Source organism: Pararge aegeria, chromosome 7, assembly GCF_905163445.1.
Source record: "Pararge aegeria chromosome 7, ilParAegt1.1, whole genome shotgun sequence".
Lineage (NCBI taxonomy): Eukaryota > Metazoa > Arthropoda > Insecta > Lepidoptera > Nymphalidae > Pararge > Pararge aegeria.
The window spans coordinates 12,349,768-12,370,542 of record NC_053186.1 but is presented as its reverse complement, the minus strand read 5'-3'; the positions used below and the strand labels follow the sequence as shown (position 1 = coordinate 12,370,542).

At 36.6% G+C, this 20,775-nt stretch overlaps 1 protein-coding gene across 1 annotated transcript in view; it reads left to right on the top strand.

Moving 5' to 3' along the window:
* The first annotated feature begins 944 nt into the window (after positions 1-944).
* LOC120625029 overlaps positions 945-20,775 on the top strand; it is a 29,067-nt gene continuing 9,236 nt past the window's right edge. The window contains exons 1-2 of the mRNA XM_039891938.1: positions 945-961; positions 2,843-3,074. Of these exons, the coding sequence (XP_039747872.1) occupies positions 945-961; positions 2,843-3,074 (249 nt within the window). The remainder of the gene's footprint in view (positions 962-2,842; positions 3,075-20,775) is intronic.

Sequence of the window (20,775 nt, the reverse complement as noted above, 5' to 3'; positions counted from 1 at the left end):
TTGGTAGACCACCGACGAGGTCGGCAGATGACTATCAAACGAGTCGCAGGGAGCCGCAAGCGGCACAAGCCCGTGGTGTTTGTAACTGTACAAAAGACGTACCTATGTCCAGCAGTGGGCATCAATTGGTTGATATGATGATGATCACATTATAGCACTGTGGTGGGGTTTACGCTCTAAAACTCTCTCCTATAAAACATGAGGCCTGCGCTCAGCATGAGCTAATAAATAAGAAAGGAAGAAAGTAAAAGTTTTTTATTTAAATTAGGTAAATTAATATTATATTCTATACTAAACTGATATTGACGAAATAAAGGCATCAGCAGGAGTAAGATGCGCGTGTTTTTAGTGAGAGCTTGATGTTGGCTGAATTCACAATATATTTATTTTTTGTGATTCCCGAAAACCATCATGTGGTAGACCAAAACATTCTTCTTGGTCCCAAGAGTCAGCAAGGGGTAAAGAGGGATTGAAGATAGGCCTTTCGCTTAGTCATGGGAAAAGGCTGACATAGAGTAGACAGATATACAGTCGAAAAAGAAAATTTAATAGACTTCTAGGAAGTTTCAGGAGAAACTTTTTTAAAGCTGCCGGCGCCATAATCAATGGTTGCACTAAGTATGCACTATTCATTTCACTGACTCTGAGCAATACGTGAATGTGGTTATTGAACCTTGTTATTGAACCATACGACGGTTCCGTACCACACAGGCCACCCATCAGGAGGAAACGGGTTAAATACCTACCGAGGGAAACGATGTCCAAGGCAAATAAACGATAAGAACTAGGGCTGCGTGTTATCTTTCTGTCATAGTTTTTTTTTATTTGAAGACATTTATTTCAAAAATACTAATATAAATATTAAACATATCTGAAAATCTCCTTTTATGTAATAGCATTTTGTTGCAAGAAACCGAACCATAATTGGCCAGGTATAGAGATCAATGGCAAGTGCGGTTTGGTAAATATGTTGCGAGCTGTATCTCCCTAAAAAGTTCGTTCTACGACTAGTTTAGTGTGAGAAGAGTGGTTTGGTAAATTGTTTATATTAAATTTGGCTTGCTCTATCATAGTTAAGCTTGATTTAAAACTTTACGAACATAGCTACATGCACAGTGGCGTGCAGATCATATAAAATGAAGAAAATACCCAGTAGTTATAAATTACACTTAAGTGTAGGCCTTTTTATAACTCTTACAGTGACTATCCTTAAGTTTTTTTATTAAAACCGTACTGGAGATTTTCTTCATTTTATATAATCTGCATACCCTGTGCATACCCTCTATGCACGCCACTGCACACGAATAAGTTTCCTGTTGTTGCCGCTATATTGAGAGTAGCTATCTCATAGAAAACCACAAACAGAACCATCGGTATAATTATGTTATAAATCTTTATATATATATTTCTTGTGTGTGTGTATGTCACTGAACTCCTCTTAATAGGTCCACCTATTTGAATGAAAATTTTGGTATGCGTTTGGGTGGTACCCTGGATTGTTTAGATTCACAAATCAGCCCGACAGATGGCGCTGGGGCCTGGTATTTATATATATTATGCATTAAAAATATTCATCAGTCATCTTACTACCCATAACACAAGCTACGCTTACTTTGGTGCTAGATGGCGCTGTGTGTATTGTCGTATTATATTTATTTATTTATTGAATTATATACTTTTGACATTATGTACAATTATTAGAAGAAAGAGTACCACTTCAGCTCTTACATTTATATAGTATAATCTTTGCATCTTTTATTTTCTTCAAGCTCTTATCTCATGTTATGTCGAAGAAGTTCTTCAGACTTGTTGTCATTAGAAGGCATTAGCCACTATGGTGAGTTGTGAACAATGATAGCTCATTTTCAACTCATGATGTCACTCCGGTTTCACCCTAGATTCGCTTGGAGAAATCGACCCTTTCTTTTACAGAGTCCCATAGTGCGTAGTTGCATGGAGAGCTGACGACTTAGAGAGGTATACTTGGAGTATCTCTACGTGTGTATCTCTTATTCTGTTACGTAAATATGACGCTGGTCGCATTAGTCCGGCTACTTATTGATGTGTTAACAATTAGCAACGCTGTTTACATAAATTATCCCGTTCCCTCCGCATGAATATTAAAATAACAACATGATACTGAACACTTATTAGCGGTCTTCGATTCGCGTGTGACCCAATTCCGGAGTTGCTCAGCTGGCAGCCCTACATAGCTAACGCGTTGTTGCACTCGCCTCGGCGAACGTTGTAGTAACAACTTGATAACAGAAACAAACATATCGCTTTTATCTTTGTGTGTGTTGGTAGGTGCGATAATTATCGTCCCTTGAGTATATAAGGTCCCATAACTGGGCACGGGCTTCCTTTGTCATAGGGAAGAGGGATTTACAATAAATTGTATCGGAACGCTAGATCGCTTGGCGGTATGATTTTGTCGGTATTGTGGTAGCTAACCATGGCCAGAGCCTCCACGTCACCAGATCAGCGAAAAATCATGAATCAAAAATTCGGACCTCCCACATAAACGACATGTGTTAGGTTCAACGCTGAGCCGAAGAGGATGTCGAAATGACTTCGACATTACTAGCTGTTGTCATATTGAACTTTTAGCAAAGTTTCTATTGGTCTTAGCGTGATAATGGGCTCGATAAGTGGGCTTTCTAACACTGAAAGATTTTTCAAATCGAACCAGTAGTTCTTGAGATCATCGCGTTCCAGTAAACAGACAAAGAAAATCATCAGCTTTATATGTTAGTATGAGATATTGAGTGTAAGTAATAAGTTTTAAGTATTTTGATAAGAAGAAAGATGGAAGACTATAGCAGTACTCGTGTTGTTGCAGGTACGACAAGTGGGAGCGGGGCGGGGGCGCGGGCGGCGGCGGCGCGGGGGGCACGTGGCCGGGGCGCGAGCCGCGCGACGGCCACGACGCGCGCGCCGCCGAACCGCGCGAGGTGCGAGACCGCGAGCGCGAGCGCGACCGCGAGCGCGAGCGACAGGCGCGCGCCCACCAGATGTCCAACGCGCGCCCCGCCGAGCCCGACGCCTCGTCGCTCTTCCCTGCGCCTTTTAGGGTAAGTCGATCATTTCTTCAGTTTTTAAATTGGGACTTGTGTCGTCGATGTACTAAAACATAAAGTAATTTGAGTATTTCGTTTGTTTTTTTTTGTAGTCATAATAATTGCCTTAATTTATCCATCTAACATAGGTACTTACGGTGATTCCTTGTGGTGACAACAGATCAGAATATAGTTGCCACCACTCCTCTTCCCGCGGCTGTCGTACGAGGCGACTTAGGGAATATAACTAAGAACGGCCAGCGGCGTCCCCTGTGCTGCTAGTATCATCTACTCCATCACTAACCCGTCTGCTCAGCGTGGTGATTATAGGCAAATCCTCCCGTTGGGAGAAGCCTTTATTACAGTTGTGAACTGTTATAGGCTATTGATATTCCGTCTAAAGGATACAAAGTATACCTATAAGATTTTTATCGTAATAATAGTTGACGAATCAACCTGATCACTAATGGTAAATGGAAAACCATCGCCTATGCAACCATAAGATGGTAGCGGACTAAACTGTTAAGGGTATCGCAGTTATACTAAACCTATAAAACGATTCGGTTACTACGTTGCATTTTATCGGAACGCTAGATCGCTTGGCGGTATGCTTTTGTCGTTATGGTGGTAGCTAGACCATGGCCAAAGCCTCCCACGTCACCAGACCAGCGAAAATAGTAATAATAATTGACGAATCAACCTGATCACTCATGGTAAATGGAAAACCATCGCCTATATACAGCAGTATAAGTGATGCCGGTCTAGGGCAACCTGAGGCCAAGATGCTCATCATCATTAAACTTTTGTTTGCTCTTTATATTTGACTTGATGAACACATAAAAGTACAGCTTACAATATTGAGATGGACATTGAATACTTTTTATTCCGGAAGAGCACAATAACGATAGGAATATGGATTCAGAAAAATGGCTTTTGTTACCTATGCTCTGTAACTGATCTAGGCAAAATATAGACTAGAAAATACTGAAGACAGACATGATACTTCTTATCCAGGCAATACTCTCACGAATTAAGAAAATCCGAAAAAATACGTAAGAGAAAAAAATATAACCATCTTCAATAAAAATGACGCCAGTCATTAATAATAAAATAATTAAATAACCTGTATTTTAAACGAATGCAATTTGTATATTTGCATTACTACTTGACCTACAAAATATAAAGCAATAAAATCGAAGAGATCGCCCGCTAGTGGCTGCTATCGAAACCGGATTCTCTGTTTGGCAACAACGTCCGCAAATGCTATTCGGACTAGAAAACAGATTAACAACTGGCAGTGTAATTAATTATCGAATATAGCAATTGTTGAATCAACATAAGTTGTTTGGGAAATTAATGGACCTATTACTAAATTTTGATCAAACTGGTTATAAACAAGGTTTTTTTATTGAATTAGTTATTAGCAATTCAAAAATTACATGAGCTTCGTAAACCACTCATGTATCATCATCTTCATCAGACCGTACCTCTATCTATGTGAGAGAGATATAGAGCTTATACCCTCCAGCATGGCTATCATGGGCAGGAGAAATTTTTCGCCACGAGGAAAGGACAATCTTTTATCTTCTTCTACAGTTTTATTACCTCTCTGAGCATTGGCGTACTTTTGGAAATATTGTAATGCGTGTGAAGCGGTGATAACCGAATTAAACTTTCGTGATACCGAGTTCGAATCCCAGCAAGCACCTCTAAATTTTCTAAGTTGTGTGCGTTATAATAACTTAAATATCGCTTGTTTCGACGGTGAAGGAAATATCGTGATGCATGCCTGAGAGTTCTATGATGTTTTCAAAGGCGGGTGGATTCCAATCCGCACTGGACATGGTGCTCATTGTGGGAGGTGACATGTGCCCTGTAGTGGGCCTTTAATGGGTTGATATTAAATTCAAAATTCAAAATTCATTTATTTAATTTTCAAGTAGGCCTAATATAAGCACTTTTGAAACGTCAAGTCTGTCTGTGTGTAGTGACTCTACCACCGGTTCGGAAGGCAGATTCTACCGAGAAGAAGCCGGCAGTTGCAATTTTCCAATATCAACAATTTACATTTTACATTTTAAAATTCATTTTTCTTTCTTGTGAGACATTAAAGCGGAGCCGGATGCTTCCAAGCAACCTTGTCATTAAGAAATTCATCAATTGTATAATAATCTCGCTGTAATAAATGTGTTTTAACACATTCTTTTTCATTATGATGATGATAAATGTAAAAATAAACGGGGCTAAACTTATCCCACTCCGTGTTGTCGTACTTTGGCAGGTGGTCCAGTCATTTAGATAATAAATTAATATCCCTTGTCAGGGGATATAATTTTTATCTCCTGATATCAAAATTCAAAATTCATTTATTTCCAGTAGGTCCAGTTAATAAGCACTTTTGAAACGTCACGTTAATCTTTTTGTAGTGACTCTACCACCAGTTCGGTTCGGTTCGAGAAGAGCCGACAAGTAACTCAGCAGATTGCTCTTTTTCAACATCATTTTACAGTTAACAATCTTTTAAACTCACTATTTTGTGAGAGATGAGAGCTGAGCCTGCTTCCAAGCAGCCTTGTCGTTAAGAATGTCATCAATCGTATAGTAACTTAAGTAATGTGTTTTAATACAGTGTTTATACTTATGCATTGGCAGGTCCAAAATCACCTTGGGAATTTCTGTACCTATATCTCCTCCATGCCATGCTGTTTGCTCCAATATGGGCTTTCATGATTATTATACCTATTATTATCACATTATAGAACATATATTCTTACTGATGCCATAACATAATAGGAGTCTTGCCGTCTTTTAAGTTAATTATAAATCTTCCCAGGCGAGTTAAAATTGTAAGCTATAGTATATTATGTGCAAAATTGCAAAACGAACAAACATAGTTTTGCACTGAAATTGTCGTGCTATCTCATTCGGACAAAATTTGTACGCCCGTTGTACATATTGTGTGAAAAGGATAACACGAAATCGGCCGCCTTTTATGAAGATATTGTAGCAATCTCGGCATATAATATAACGTATGTGTACAGAAGTCATAGAAAACAGAGTAGAGGTACTGACCGGTGCTATGTATGTATAAATAGGTATTATTATTATGTTCATTATATAATACGGCATTAAAATTGTATTAATAAATAATGTATCAATTGAATACGGTACGGTACGCACTCTTATGTTAATAGCTACAAAATATTTAGTTATTGATTTTTATGGGTGAAAAAGGCTAAAACGAATCGTCTGCTTGAACCTCTGATATCCTCTCCGCCTTAAATTTCTGATATCCCGTGACATTAATAAGTTTTTCCACGCCGTCTCCTAAAGCAAGCTACGGGCAAAGCTAAAAAGGAAATGTTAGTCATAATGCAATTTAGCTCAACAGATGAAAACAATTGTTTAATTATTTTCATTACTTTTATATGTACCTTCATACCCTACATACTTGCATTAATATTCCGTAATATTTTTAGCAGTGAAAACTTTGATTTCTTGACACTTTACCGTCTCACTATATTTTATATTAAAGCATCTGCCCCTTATTTGTATATTAAGTACCTAATATCTTATATATATTACGGAGCTCGTTCATTAATATTCTGCAGGTGTTACGTGCTCCACATCACGTATAGACTCATCTTTCTATCTTATATTCTTGTTACTATTGAATGCTTATGATAAAAGTATAACTGGACGATTCCTGTAATTTAATATTTTTTTAAGGTTTGTATTAGTGGAAGTATTTTCGACGACCCGTAACAGAATAACTTGGCGAAATATAGATATGAGAGTTAGTCCCAATGAATATGGGGTAAGGTCCTAGGCCCCAAATCATCATCACCTAGCTGATGATTAAATGCAATTTGCATTTAGTCATCAGCTAGGTGACGTTTAACGACTAAAACTAAGCGGCAAAATTCTACGCGGTACTTTTTAGTGAGATTCAATCAAGAAATCAGTAAATTTACCCTAAAAAAGCCTTATTTTAACGTTTAATGTTAACTTTTTATTCGCTAATTTCTATCACTAGCTGCTATTTTACACGTGGATACTTTAGTTACACGTGTTTCTATATAACATAATTATTACGGGGTGAGCTTCGCGTCGAGTTTAAGTATCAGTTAATTAAACTCCCAATAGTCCTAGGAGTTGGCGGTTACTGTATTGTTTTAGTTATGATTATAATGTTTATATTTTATTGTCCATTCAATTTTCATCATTCTTCCATCAGCCTTGTGATTAATCTCCCAGTGTGGGGGCTCTAGTCACCTCTCATTCACAGTATTGACAAACAATTTTTTTAAAGAAGTTTTTTTTTAAATTAAAATAAAGAGATCTTTGAGATCTGAGATAGAGATTATTTGAGATCATGCCTTTCCGAGGTTATTATATATCAACACGCTAAGACCAATAGGAGTATAGCACCAAAGAAGAATGTTTCAAAATCGGTGTTTGTTTTTTCCTTTTGACAGCCTCCCCTGCGTGCGCAGCGTAAACAGTTTAAGTTTCGATAAAATCATGTACTACAAAGTTGTTCCCCTTTTAAAGTTCCAAAAAAAAACTCCGCGACAGCATAATATGTCTATCTTTCAAGGTTGACTCATACGCTTAACGAAGACGCGAGGTACCGCTAGTAAAAAATAAACATCAAACTAAAAAACTTTTTCTTCTGAAAAAAGAGAACGGATTCTTAGTTATAAATCATTTTGTGCGTATATCTATTGTCTATTAGTGGTTTAAAAGGAGTTTTAAATCTTTCTTTAAAGGTTACTAAATGTAACAATTTCAAGGTCCGTGAAAAGTGAACTAGTGAGTGTTTTCCAACGAGTTCTCTTCACACAAAGAGTGCCCTAGTTTTCAATTACATAAATGCTATAGAAAGCGACTATCGCGTTAGCAGAATGAAAGGTGGAACAATATTGTCACACATTTGTGAGAGTAAATAACTATTGCAACAGACACTTGATACGCGGCGAGCATGCAACTGTTATAATCGTAGACCACGTAACATGAAATATTCTTTCGTTTTGCACTAAGTTCTAAGAAATTCTTATTGTTGTAACAATCGTTTGATATCGCGTGACCGTGCACGGTGAGTATGAAGTGTGTGGTTTTATGAAACGTCCACGTGCCTTGCGCTTGGCCCGACAAACAAGAGATCGCCTCGATAGCCACTGCACATTTACTTTAATGAGATACTCGATAAGCGGATGTTTTCACGAGGGACTTTTTGTTGTGTCGCTTTTGTGGAAAGGTGACACAACTAAAAGTCTCTAGTAACACACTAATAGCGTTGCTGGGATTCGAAATGTTAATTGTTTATTTTCAAATACAAACACTAGTAGTTCCCCTTAAATAAGACTGCCTGGTATGGTTAAAACCTCTTCCGTTTAAGAGTAATGATGTAAGAATGCACCAGGAAAAACAGTTTATTCACAGCGAAAATTTAAGCGTTTCAATCGTTGACCATCAAACTTGATTTATTCGTTTTGCACTAAGTAAGAAGAAGAAGTCTATTTAATAGTCTATTGTAAAAGTCGAGTATGAAGTGTGTGTTTTATGAAACGTCCACGTGACTTACGCTGGACTGGCAAACAAAAGGTCGCCTCGATAGCCACTGCACATTTACTTTAATGAGATACTCGATAAGCGGATGTTGTCATGAGGGACTTTTTGTTGTCTGTGCTTGTGTGTGTGTGCTTTTGCGGAAAAGTCCTTTACTCCCTTAAACCTTAAACTCCCTAGTAGGAAACTAACAGCGTCGATAAGATTAGAAATGTGGATTGTTAAAGTTAGTTCGCAAAAAAAGTAATTAAAATAACAAAATTAATATTACATATAATAATAATATATGCAATCAGTGCAACATTAATAAATATGTCATTAAAACACAATTGGAAGGTTAGTTAACTACGTTCACAATGGTGATTGTGAATCTTGAAACTTCATTGTCGGTGAAAATTAATGGAAAAATAACGAATACAATTTCGCTTTACTTCCTCCGCATTCTATAATTTTACTAAGCTCAAACTCTCGGCCTCCCCTTGTCTATAATACGTAACTTATAGAAGTAGTTGAGCTTTATGTGACAGAGCTCGTCAGTGCTTCAAATTTTCTTGCAGGACGTGTTCCTTGCCCCGCGAAGTGTAGGCGATATGTTTCCACTCATATCACGTAGGCCATTTTCTTAGTCCGACAATTATTACTATAAAAAAATGAGCCTTCATGTTATTCAATACAAAACGGGGGAGTTATAAGAAACATTGTTTCGCGCCTCTTGTCTTTGTTATCGCAAAACGTACATCTGTTGTTCTTCGTGCAATCTTTAATGACGGCAAGCACAGATTCTTGCTCCGAGGATTTGGTCGAGTGAACGCTAAGTGAGTTCGAGGCCACAGTTGTTTACGCTTTGACGTCGGTAATTACGCTTACGTTCCGTTGGATCGCGGAGGAAATTGTTGCCAAATGATTTAGTTGTTCAATATTTACTCCGGTGGATAACGAGAGTGTTTCGCTTAGTAGCGTCAGTGTTTACATTTCAACCCCCGACGCAAAAACGACGGGTCGTTATAATATGTTTGATGTGTCTGTGAGTGTGTGTCTGTCTGTAACATTGTGCCTCCCGAATAGATAAGGCAATAATGATTTTGTTTTTTGAAGTTTTACTTCTTTTGGCACGTTAGGCAGAAATAAATAAAATTAATAGGCAGTAAACTTTTACGATGCGCGCGCACACCGTCACAAAAACCGACACCCTGAAGTTAGCTAGGTATAAGGTTTGACAGATGACAGTGTACACTTTCAATTGTCAAAGCCTGCAGGCTCATTCCGGTGATTTCATCGATTCAATTGTACAATATTTTATTATGTCCATTTCTTTAATTATGTAGGAATTTTTTTTTTTGTGATATTTAAAAAAACTTTATTTAACTTTAGTTTATATTTTTTATGCGAAAGATATTTATCTTGATACGCCAAAAACATGGCCGTTTTTTTATTTTATTTGAAAGGTGAATAAGTCGGGAGTGTTCTAAGCTATGTTTGATAAAAATCTTTCTACTATGGCCACAAAATGGCGGATAAGGTATATTTTCACAACTCCCTCAATATGGGTATAAAATTAAAGGGCTTGATCAGTAAAATAAAGTGCACTATATTGAAAAGGAATGAGCAATATTAACTAACGAAATTAAAAGTAAGAAATAGTGTTGTTGTGTCGGGGGTTTTTTAAATTTTCTATTTCATTTTATGTTATGTCAGCTCTATTTTCATTGTCGGCAGGCTCGGACCGCGAGGTTATTGCGAGTGCGTCTTTGTTTTGTGTGTACAGAGGATTTCCTTTAACCGTTTATATCTTTGAAACTGAAAATTATAATTAATAACACGCAATGAAATAGCCTTGTTGTATAATCCTCAGGAATCACTAGTGTTTACACGGGCGTTTGTTTAAGTGATTTAACGGAAATTGTGTAACAATTTAACCATTCGAATAGTTACAGTGTATATAGGTCTAACTTTCTAAACTCATGTAGGTTCTCCCGTGAATGTAGATTTTAATCGCCGACGATGTTTTTTCTCAACTCCTTTACTGAGACAGCTACTGAAGTTATAAAAAAAATACTTATTTCGATAACAGTAACAAAATCGGCAATGTGAAATAAAAAACACTGCCTAGGCCTTTATCCTGACATGTTAAAAATTCTAAGTGCGTTGCCGTTATATCTGCCTAACGACAAAGATGTGTCGCGTAGCGATTGCGCGTTCCGGTACGATGCCGCGTAAAAATAGATTAGGAGTACCTATGGGTTATATGTAGATATATAAATGCCACACCCTGAAAGGTCGGCTAACATCTTATACTACATCATCACTTATCACCAAGTAATATTGAAGGAAAATGCCAATTATGAGTGCAATAAATAAATATAAGATAGTCAAACCTACTACAAAAAAGACACTAAGTTTACGCCGACGTCGGGTTAAGTCGCTGTAGGTATGATTTCATACCCGACCGACCCAGTTTGTGTTGCATCGCAATCCTCAGAGCTAAAGCATATATACAACTGTAATTAAAACTCAACTGCGTCTTATCAAAGTGAATTGCTACATACTTGTTGGATGTTTATGGCCGTGTTGCTGTTTAACTTTAAAGCTTTGAAGGCATAATATATCGTCAGAGAGCTACGTGTGTTTTAATTAGGTATTTCATAATTGAAAATATATTAAAATGGTGTCATAAAAAAATACAATACAACGACTTTTAAATGCTTTCATTGTAGTTCTTATTAGCTAAATGGATAAAGTTTACCCATATTATTAATATTAAGCATACGTATTTTAGACTTGTTCGGTTTTTTTTGCTTAGCCACTGAGGCGATTCTGACCAAATTTGGAGCATACTGCAGCTTGAGATACTTTCATCCCGTTAAAGTATGGGATTTCCAAAAAATACTGCTGACTATTAAAATTTAAATTTTTGTGACGGAGCTTTTTTTTTCCGGGAAATACTACCTTAATGCTTATTTACACGATTATAAGCAGCATTTTTGCATTGCTAGGGCCGAAAGACCTGAAGTCATACAGACAGTCGATGTTATTACAGACGCTGACCAAGTAGTAAGCCACAACCTACGTCATGTAATAATATAATATTCTTATGTTTTTTATTCTGTACCTAGACCTTAAACCACTCCATATGTATAACACCTTAATCTCTATCTACGGTATGATTAAAAATAAATATAATAAGATAATACACACATCGCCATCTAGCCCCAAAGTAAGCAGTTTGTGCTATGCGTACTAAGATGACTGATAAATATTTTTATGAATAATAGATGAATAAATAGAAAAATAAACCTACTTGTAATGTACAGATTAACACCCAGATACTAAAATATATTCATGTTCATCACACCAACATTTTCCAGTTGTGGGAATCGAACCCACGGGCTTTGACTCGGACAGCAGGGTCGCTGCTCACTGCACCAGTGAGCCGTCATAAATATATTCAAGATTTGACTTTAACAAAAAATTATATAGATCGTTTTACTTCAATAGATAAAATAAACGTTCGGGACAGATGCAATATTGTACAAAACTGTTCTATTTTAAATATGTTATTCCATCTACAAGATGTAAAATTAAAATGTCTAATTTCTAAATAGATTCCTACCAAGTCGAGAGTTATTTAATCAAATTGATGCTTAAATTGCGCCTCTAATGCAACCGGTTCTGTTGCCACACGTTGTGTTTGCAGAATCTCAGCATCGCTGCGGTTAACAAGCCATTAAAACATACAGACATGTCAAAGATATTTAAACGCATACGCAAGTCACAAAGAGGATCATCATATAAACCCATTATCGGCCCACTACAGGGCATGCTCCACCACGCTAATCCAGAGCGGATCGGTGGACTTCCCACACCTTTGAGAACATTCTGTAGAACTCTTAGGTATGCAGGTTTTCACACGATGTTTTCTTTTACCGTTGAAGCAAATAATATTTTAATTGCACATATGTAAAAAAATGCACACATCTTGTAAAATGTTAGAGGTTAGTTAGTAACCGAAAATGAAGTCGCAGTCCTATCCACTGGACTAACACCGCTTCACCGCGCAAATAGGATACAAAGACTGACACGTAACTGACTGACCACTTTTAGTTTATTGTTATTTCATCTTTTTACTAGTTTTTGGTTATTATATTAATTCAAGGCTCGAACACTGAACAAATGTTGACGAAATTTGGCTTAGAGGCAACTATTTTTAAGAAAAACACTTTTGCTTTTCGACTTGTGCTACATAGCAACTTAGTATCACATGCATAAAAGCAAGTGAGGCCTTCAGTACGTCATAACTATTATCTTATCGGGGAATCAGAATACAATAAATAATTGACCAAAAATCCGTTATTTAATGCATTGGTATGTCTCCTAGGTAAGTGTAGAAAAGGTTCTCAGAGTCTACTCTATTGTTTGTGTGAATCTCTTGGATATATGTAAATAATTTTATAAACAGAAATCTTAAATGCTAGGTGATTTTTAACAGACTCGTTTTGAGATAGTCAAGTTATTAAAATTAAGTAATCAAGTATAACATTATAGGCTAGGATTTGCAATATTGCAGAAAGATTGCATAAATATATTTTAAGATATAAAAAAGAGGGGGATTAAAAAAATAACTACGACAATACACACGTCGCCATCTAGCACCAAAGTAGGCGAAGCTTCTGTTATGCGTACTAAGATGACTGATGAATATTTTGATGAATAAAATACATAAATACCTATAATATACAGATAAAACACCCAGAAACTGAAAAACATTCATGTTCATCAGACGAGCATGTTCCAGTTGTGGGAAATGTACTCAGAAAGCAGGGTCGCTGGCCACTGCGCCAGTCGGCCGTCAAACCTAAGTGAGCTGGTAACACTGAGGTGTAATTTAATTAACTACTATATACTCGAATCCAAACTCATGCAAAACATACTCAAGTAACAGTAAATTTAGTTGCAGTAACATTTGAAATTACCAAATTTTCCTTATCATACTTACTAGTTACTTGAAAATGATTATGACCAGTAGAAGGTTGTTAATTTCGCTATTTCGTTCATAAATATGATTTAATTACAATATAAGTATAGTTATTATGGGAATATACGGTTAGAACATTAAGACTCTTTCGCTTATATCCATCACTTGCATCAGTGATGAACGTAACTTGATCAACGTGAAGTGTACGATTAATTTGAGCTGTTGTTTCTAGTTAATAACCTGTTCAAAAATAATAAATATACATTCTTAAAGTGTAAAGGTGTTCACTTGATATAATGTAATTATCGAACGTCGATTCGAGTACCTCGTTTTTTTTGTTTTACTCGTACGCGATACCTGTTTTGGGTATCACCTTGGCAAGGCCATTCGGATCAATTCCGAGGTCTTCGCTCAGTGTCTTATTATAAATAATATGTTTTGTTTATTTTTTTATTCAAGATCGCTTGTTGGGGTGTAAATAATATAATCAATCATTATTATCATTCTTATTTATGTCTGAGTCCAACTACTGGCTAAATGCCTTCTCTTCCATGAGAGATTTGCTAGTCTCTATTAGCTAGTCTAATTCGGTTTGGACGTCTTTACCGATTATTATCAGTTAGAAATAAACGTCCTCTTCCTGGCTGGTATTAGTAATATTTTGATTGAAAACTCCAATACGGAGGTTCGAATCTTGAATCTTTTGTACCTTAAACCTATAAGTAAGTAGTCACATAGTAGACATGCTTACTAAAAGGCTAACGAGAGAGGTTTTTCAGCTTCACCTAATTTTAAAGTGGCAAAACTAGATAGTAAAAAAAACAAGTAGATTACGGTACACATAATATGTGTTAATTTGCCAAAAAAACATAATATGCGTTTCGAATTTATAACCTAACTAGTTTTTATTCAAGTCAATACAGACCGTTTAGCTATTTAATTTCAAAAATAATTAGTTATTTAAGCGTGCCATGTTGTAGGTACAGCTCAGTAAAACATTTGTGATCACAAAGAAAGAGAAATTTTATTATCGTTGTTGCCACACATTTTTTCCATAAAAGAACAAGTAGAGTTATAGATGTAAGTGTACGCCGAATAAGATAAGTGATAGATAATTTTATCGCATCATCTTTCGTTTATCTGATTGGCCCATTCCCTCACGTCTACACTCCACTTATTCGAAACCAACCCTTACAGCGCGGGAACTACGCGCTAAATCAACTGTTGACGTTTAAAAGGGTCTACGCTCCTTGTTATAGATAACTCAACGACTGCAAAATTAATTGATAAGACATAAAACCCATGTTTATTATAGATCCAATGCGACACTCAAAATGTCTGTTATTTATTTCCCTATGCGAAAATAATTAAGTGTTATTTTTTTATCTTAATACAATTATAAAATTAAATAGTTTTATAATTGTATTAATATAAAAAAATAACAATTACAAATCTGAAAAAATATCTAGTTTTCATTCTGAATGTAAATCAAGCTAAATAAAATCATACAGATGGTCATTGTTGTGATCATAAAAGCAAATTGACCAAAAGGGTAACAGTCATATTATTGCTCATGCCTATTAAATGCCATTCAAAGTTCTTCATTATTTTTTTAGTACACTAATTTTTTCCAAAAGTGATCCCATTAAAGAGTTAATATTCAATAGACGTAATTAAAATCAAAAATAACTAAGGCCCCATTCAAAAGTAATGGAGAAAAAGATAAAAAGGACCCTATTATAAATAATAATTGAAACATTTTAAGGAGAAGCGTCTCGACCATTCTTATGCATTACCAATCGCTTGCATTCCGTGCAGTACAGATTCTTGGGGTTAGGACGGCATGAAGAAGTATGGGGAATAATACAAATACAATATAGCATTGTAGTGTTGTACGGGCGTCTAGACGGCCTCATTACTACCACCCCGGCGCTCCCGTCCCCCTCTTCCACACCCTTCGACATGCCCTCGTCGTTGTGCAGAAAAATACTCTTTGATAATATTATAATCATATTGTCTTACTGCTTTTATTGTACGGGTGTTTTTAGACTGCGCGCGGTTTATGATTGCGGTCATATTATCTTCTATTTTCGACCATAACGAGTTTATAAGGAGTTGTAAAGATATGAAAGGAAAGCTTATTATTGTGACTGTCATTGATGTTTTTTTTTTTACTTTAATATTAATAGTTAAAAAAATTTATGCCGTTGGTTGTTTTGAGGCCGCGCGGTTTATGGTTGAGGTCGTATTTCTCGATCAATTTATGTGTTTAATAAAAAGAGTTTTAATAAATCATTGATTTATCTTCGGGCAGTAATCTTAATAACTGGTGTTATAATTAGTTTATCTTACTGCTTTTATCGTTTGAGTTTTTTAGACTGCGCGCAGTTTTATACGAGTGCGGTGAAGCGGTGACTATTTCATATTTTTGACGTGTAGGATTGACGCAATGGACTAATTGTTCAAACTTACCACTCTGCTTCAATGCAGGATGTCGACTTTCAGTTAAAAAATTACTTCTCATGAAAAACCTAAAATAAAAAGAAAAAAAAACAACTTTCCGCCAAGAATAACTACTTAAGTTATCAGCATCTGTTATAGAAGGAAACTGAGACTCGGCTAAAGCGAAAAGAGCAAATAAATTTGTCAACAAGAATTATACGATCAATTGCGTAGACGGTATTTTCTACAATGTTGTTGCTCTTTTATTACCTGTCAGAAGTGTGGCAATTCTTGTTATTAATGTTCCAGTAGAGAGGTCTCTGCCAAATTTGTTTAAATACGCTTGAAACGAACTAAGATTTCGCTCCATAAAATAGCTCTTTAAACATTTGTGATACATTTTTTCCCCGAATCTGCTGTCGTATTTAGACTTAAAACAGTGTTTCACGCCAAGTTAAAATAAAAACGTAGAGCTTACTCTAATAATCCGTTGTACCTTCTACCTATTTATATACTTTAAAGAATCCCTTCTAACCTTCCACCCCTACTTACCTGACCGATTTTCGGCAAAAGCGATTTTGTTTGAAAGTCGTTAAAAAAACCTTTATCACTTTTCATATCCTAAGGTTCTTATCAAACTATGCTGTCCTTATCTATAAAAAAAAACATAAGTGCCTTAATTTTTTTTTTTAAATACATTTGGTTTTTATAATTTTCACTAAAAAGTATTGAATAGATTGTTTCTATAATAAGGCAAGAAAAAAATTATGATAACAATCGTTACAGCCCGATAATCCGCATTTACACGTGGCGTGACTACTTGAGAGAGCGTCATGCCTTTTGCCGTGATGGCAGACGAGTGGATTTTACTGCCATAATGCGCAAATAGATTTTAATGTGAAAAAGTAAGCTGGTGCAGCTTTCATGGAAAGTTTTAAATATAAGGCTGGTAGATACTATACTCAATATGAATTGACCATGGGAAATTATTCATAAGTAACCGTGTATTTATCAATATTCTCATTTCAGCGCAGTAAATTCTCTCGTAGCTCAATTTAAAGGTAAACATATTTTACTAACCTGTCTTGTCTTATAAAAGCATCCGACGAAAATACATGAATATGTAAATGAAATACGGGCCAATAAGGCCATTATGGAGGATGCTGTAGCCTAGTTACAAGGCTGCAAATCAGTCTTTTTAGCTAGGTAAACAACGGCGACTGTAATCGGTAACTGCAATGCCTCTACCTGTTCTCACCTTTAGCATCTAAAAGTGTGAGCGTGTTACCTAAACTTACCATCCCGTGTTACAGCAGATCGGTCCTCGTCTCTATTTTACGAGGAGTACCTACCCAAAAATATACCCAGGAATATTCAATATTCAATTGATTCCTTATTTTTAAGGTTACCTTTTCTAGAGATCGAGGTTCCCTCACTGTGCTTTGGTCTCCACTCTCGAACAGATCAGTAATAGACAAGACCCGATCACTGCCACCTAAGCCTGATTATTCTTATGTTGATTACTTTAGTACTTCTACGGTTTATTTAAGCATTATGTGACAAAAATACGTTAAATTAAGACTTGAGGGCGCAGGCGTATTTGTTTTTAGTTTGTCGTCTTCGTAAGAAGGTTGGAAATCATTAGGGCTATTTCAACTTTGGAGACCTATACTCTCAGTAATGAATTGGTGCTCGTCCCAAACCATTATCGTCAGTTTTTGAACCAACATATGCTTCTGCGGCCAGGATATCTATCTTCTGCCTGCTTCTTTACCTTTTATAATCAGTTAAAGAAGTTCATACTTTTTCGTCAACACTTCAACCGATTGACCTCCCCTGCTGGACATAGGTCTTTTATAGGGAGTTCCACAGCACACACAGTTCCTTTAGCACGCTCCTGGGCCGCTTGTTTTCAGCGGCCCCCTACAGCGACTCGCTTGAAGTCTTGGTTTTTATTTCTTGGCACCTTTTATGTCGTAGAGTAGATACCTAATAGAAGCACAGACAAATAAAAGCATTTATCTAAGGAAACAATCTACGTGTTCATGAATCTATATCAACGCTTTTGAAGATAAATAATGAACGTTTGGCGTTGCCTGTTTGCGGCATCGTGCCCCACTCGGGCGGGCGTTGACTCCGCGATTTATCGCAGCCGCGCTAAAACATGTGGACGACTTTACTCGCACTATTGACATATTTATGGCGTAGGAGCTTCTCGCGGACGCTTGCGGCTTGCCATCTACACACGTACCAACTGCCTTGAATTTTTGTAAAGTTTAAAATGAAAATGTCAACCTTAGTTATAACGCTATGGCACATTCAAATCGCGTGCCTCCTACAACCGCTATAAATTGTCATTACTGGCGTATTCGAGAATTCACCTGTTTAATCCAATTGCTCTTGGCCTACGCTTAGCGGGTAACGCTTATTACTATTATTTGTACTAAAATAATAGCTAGCTCATTAACGAACGTGTATTATCTAAAATCGATTTATTTGATAAGTTCATTGACATTTTAATATGGATGTTTGTATTCGATGCTCGACAAATAGTATATTCATCGAATACACTACCGTTTAATATGGAATTTAAAAAAATTTGCATTTTATATGTGTAATGATCCACTGCTGGACATATACCTCCTTTTTAATTAAAGAAGATGGATCTATAGGTTTTATAGCTATTTCAATGCGGGTTAATTTTGTTGGGCCACGAGGTTGAAATAATAATAAAATAAAGTTTATACTGAGAAATTCATGACTTGAAAACAATTAATTAATGGATTTTTTACATTGTTAAAATACGTTTTTTTTTTTTAAACTATTCAAGCGACGTGACGATGTAGCTCGTAGGTATCTACCAACATACGAGTTAAACGTTTTACTTGAAAGCTTCCTTAACGACGTCGTAATTTGGAATTTAAAATTGGTGTGTATATAGATCCTTTATGTCGTAGGATCTCGTGGACACTCGACGCTATGGCGTGTTGGGATGGTTCTTTTGAATAAATTAACAACTCGCTGTTTGCGTTGTTGGCTCGTCTATTTTTATTGTTGGTTTATTAACGTCGGGTTAACTTTACCACGGCAATTTTGTTTGACTATTGCTTATGCGGTAAAAATGTGGACTGCACGTATTGTGTTGTCCGTCGATGGTTTAGTGATTATAGTAAAGTTAAACTTTCTATAATGAGGACTCCTAGGGCATGATAAAATATAACCGTAAATTCTCGTGATGAAGTTAATTGTAAGATTAACCTGCCTTATAAACCTGCCGATGAAAACGTTGAAGTATGTGTATAAATTCGTTTATTAGATCGCGGTTCCATTCAAGTAATGAATATCTTTAATGACAATGTTGCTTGGAAGCAATCAGCCACGATTGTTAAGTCGTAAAATGTTAATGTTTGCAATGAGGTAATGTTAATTTTCTTGCCGGATTATTCTCAGTATAGCCTGCCATCCGAACCGGTGGTAGAGTCACAAGAAACAGGTAGACTGACGTTTCCTAACTCCTTGTAGGCATACTTGAAATAAATAAATTCTAGTTTTTATCACGTCAGGAGACCTAAACAATTGTGAATTAATGAATTAATTATTGACAAAGGGTAAATTAATGATTGTTAGATTGGAAAATGTTTGTGTCGGAAAATAGTAACAGCGGCGTTTCTTTCCGGCTTATGCTAGGTAGAGCCTTACCTTCCGGAGCTATGGTAGAGTCACAAAAACAGGTAGACTTAACTTTTCCTTAGTGCTAATAAAGTAGACGCACTGAAATAACTGCCTCTTTGGTCTAGTGGTAAGCATGTTCAACTCATTCGTCATGTATGATCACGAGGTCCTCAGTTCGATTTCAGGGTCAGGCCAGCAGTAAATATATAGGTATTAGGATTTACTGATAAAAACTTCCAGTGCTGGTTTGGAGGTAGATGTATATGTTATTTGTAGTTTTGTGTTATCCGTAATATGTGATAGTAGTCGTTAAAGCCCACTTAAGCCAGTGAAGACAAGGTCCCCGATTCATATCTGAGTCGAGGTCCGAGCCTTAAGGGAAGCGCCCTTAGCGTTGACGTCCCACACCCCTCTTTTAAACCTTCAGAGTGTTATCTGCTACTGTCTACATCTCATATATTTTTTTATACCACTACAAGTTAGCCCTTGGCCGCAATCTCGCGTGGTGGTAATTGATTGTAGCGGGCTAAACTGTGAAGGGTATGGCAGTTATATAAAACCTCTACCGTTTTCTTCGCGGCATCGCACCACAACACTAAATCGCTCGGCGGCACGTCTTTGTCGGTAGAGTGGTAACCAGCAAAGCTTCCGACCAGACCAGACCAGAGAAAATTTAGATTTCCCAAATTGCATTGCATAGGATCGAACACGGGACCTCCCACTTTAGACCACAGCGCTCACCAGTGCGCCAGGGAGGTCAAATAATAAACAATAGATAATGAAGATGACTTAAAAACAAAATGTATTAGGAACGAAACAAAATTGTAGAAAATGGTTTCCTTGATATCGTCATTGTTTACAAACGTCCTTTGTTTGCGACCACGCCTAAATATCTTAGCGGGAATGCAACACGGGCCAGTTCATGAGCTGAGGGAGACCGTAACAATAAAAACGTAACGTTTCGAGCACAAAGAAAAATACACGGGATTGAGACAATGGCCCACAACTCATCGTGAAATATATTTTTGGCAGATATAAAAATTTTAAATGACTCCTTTG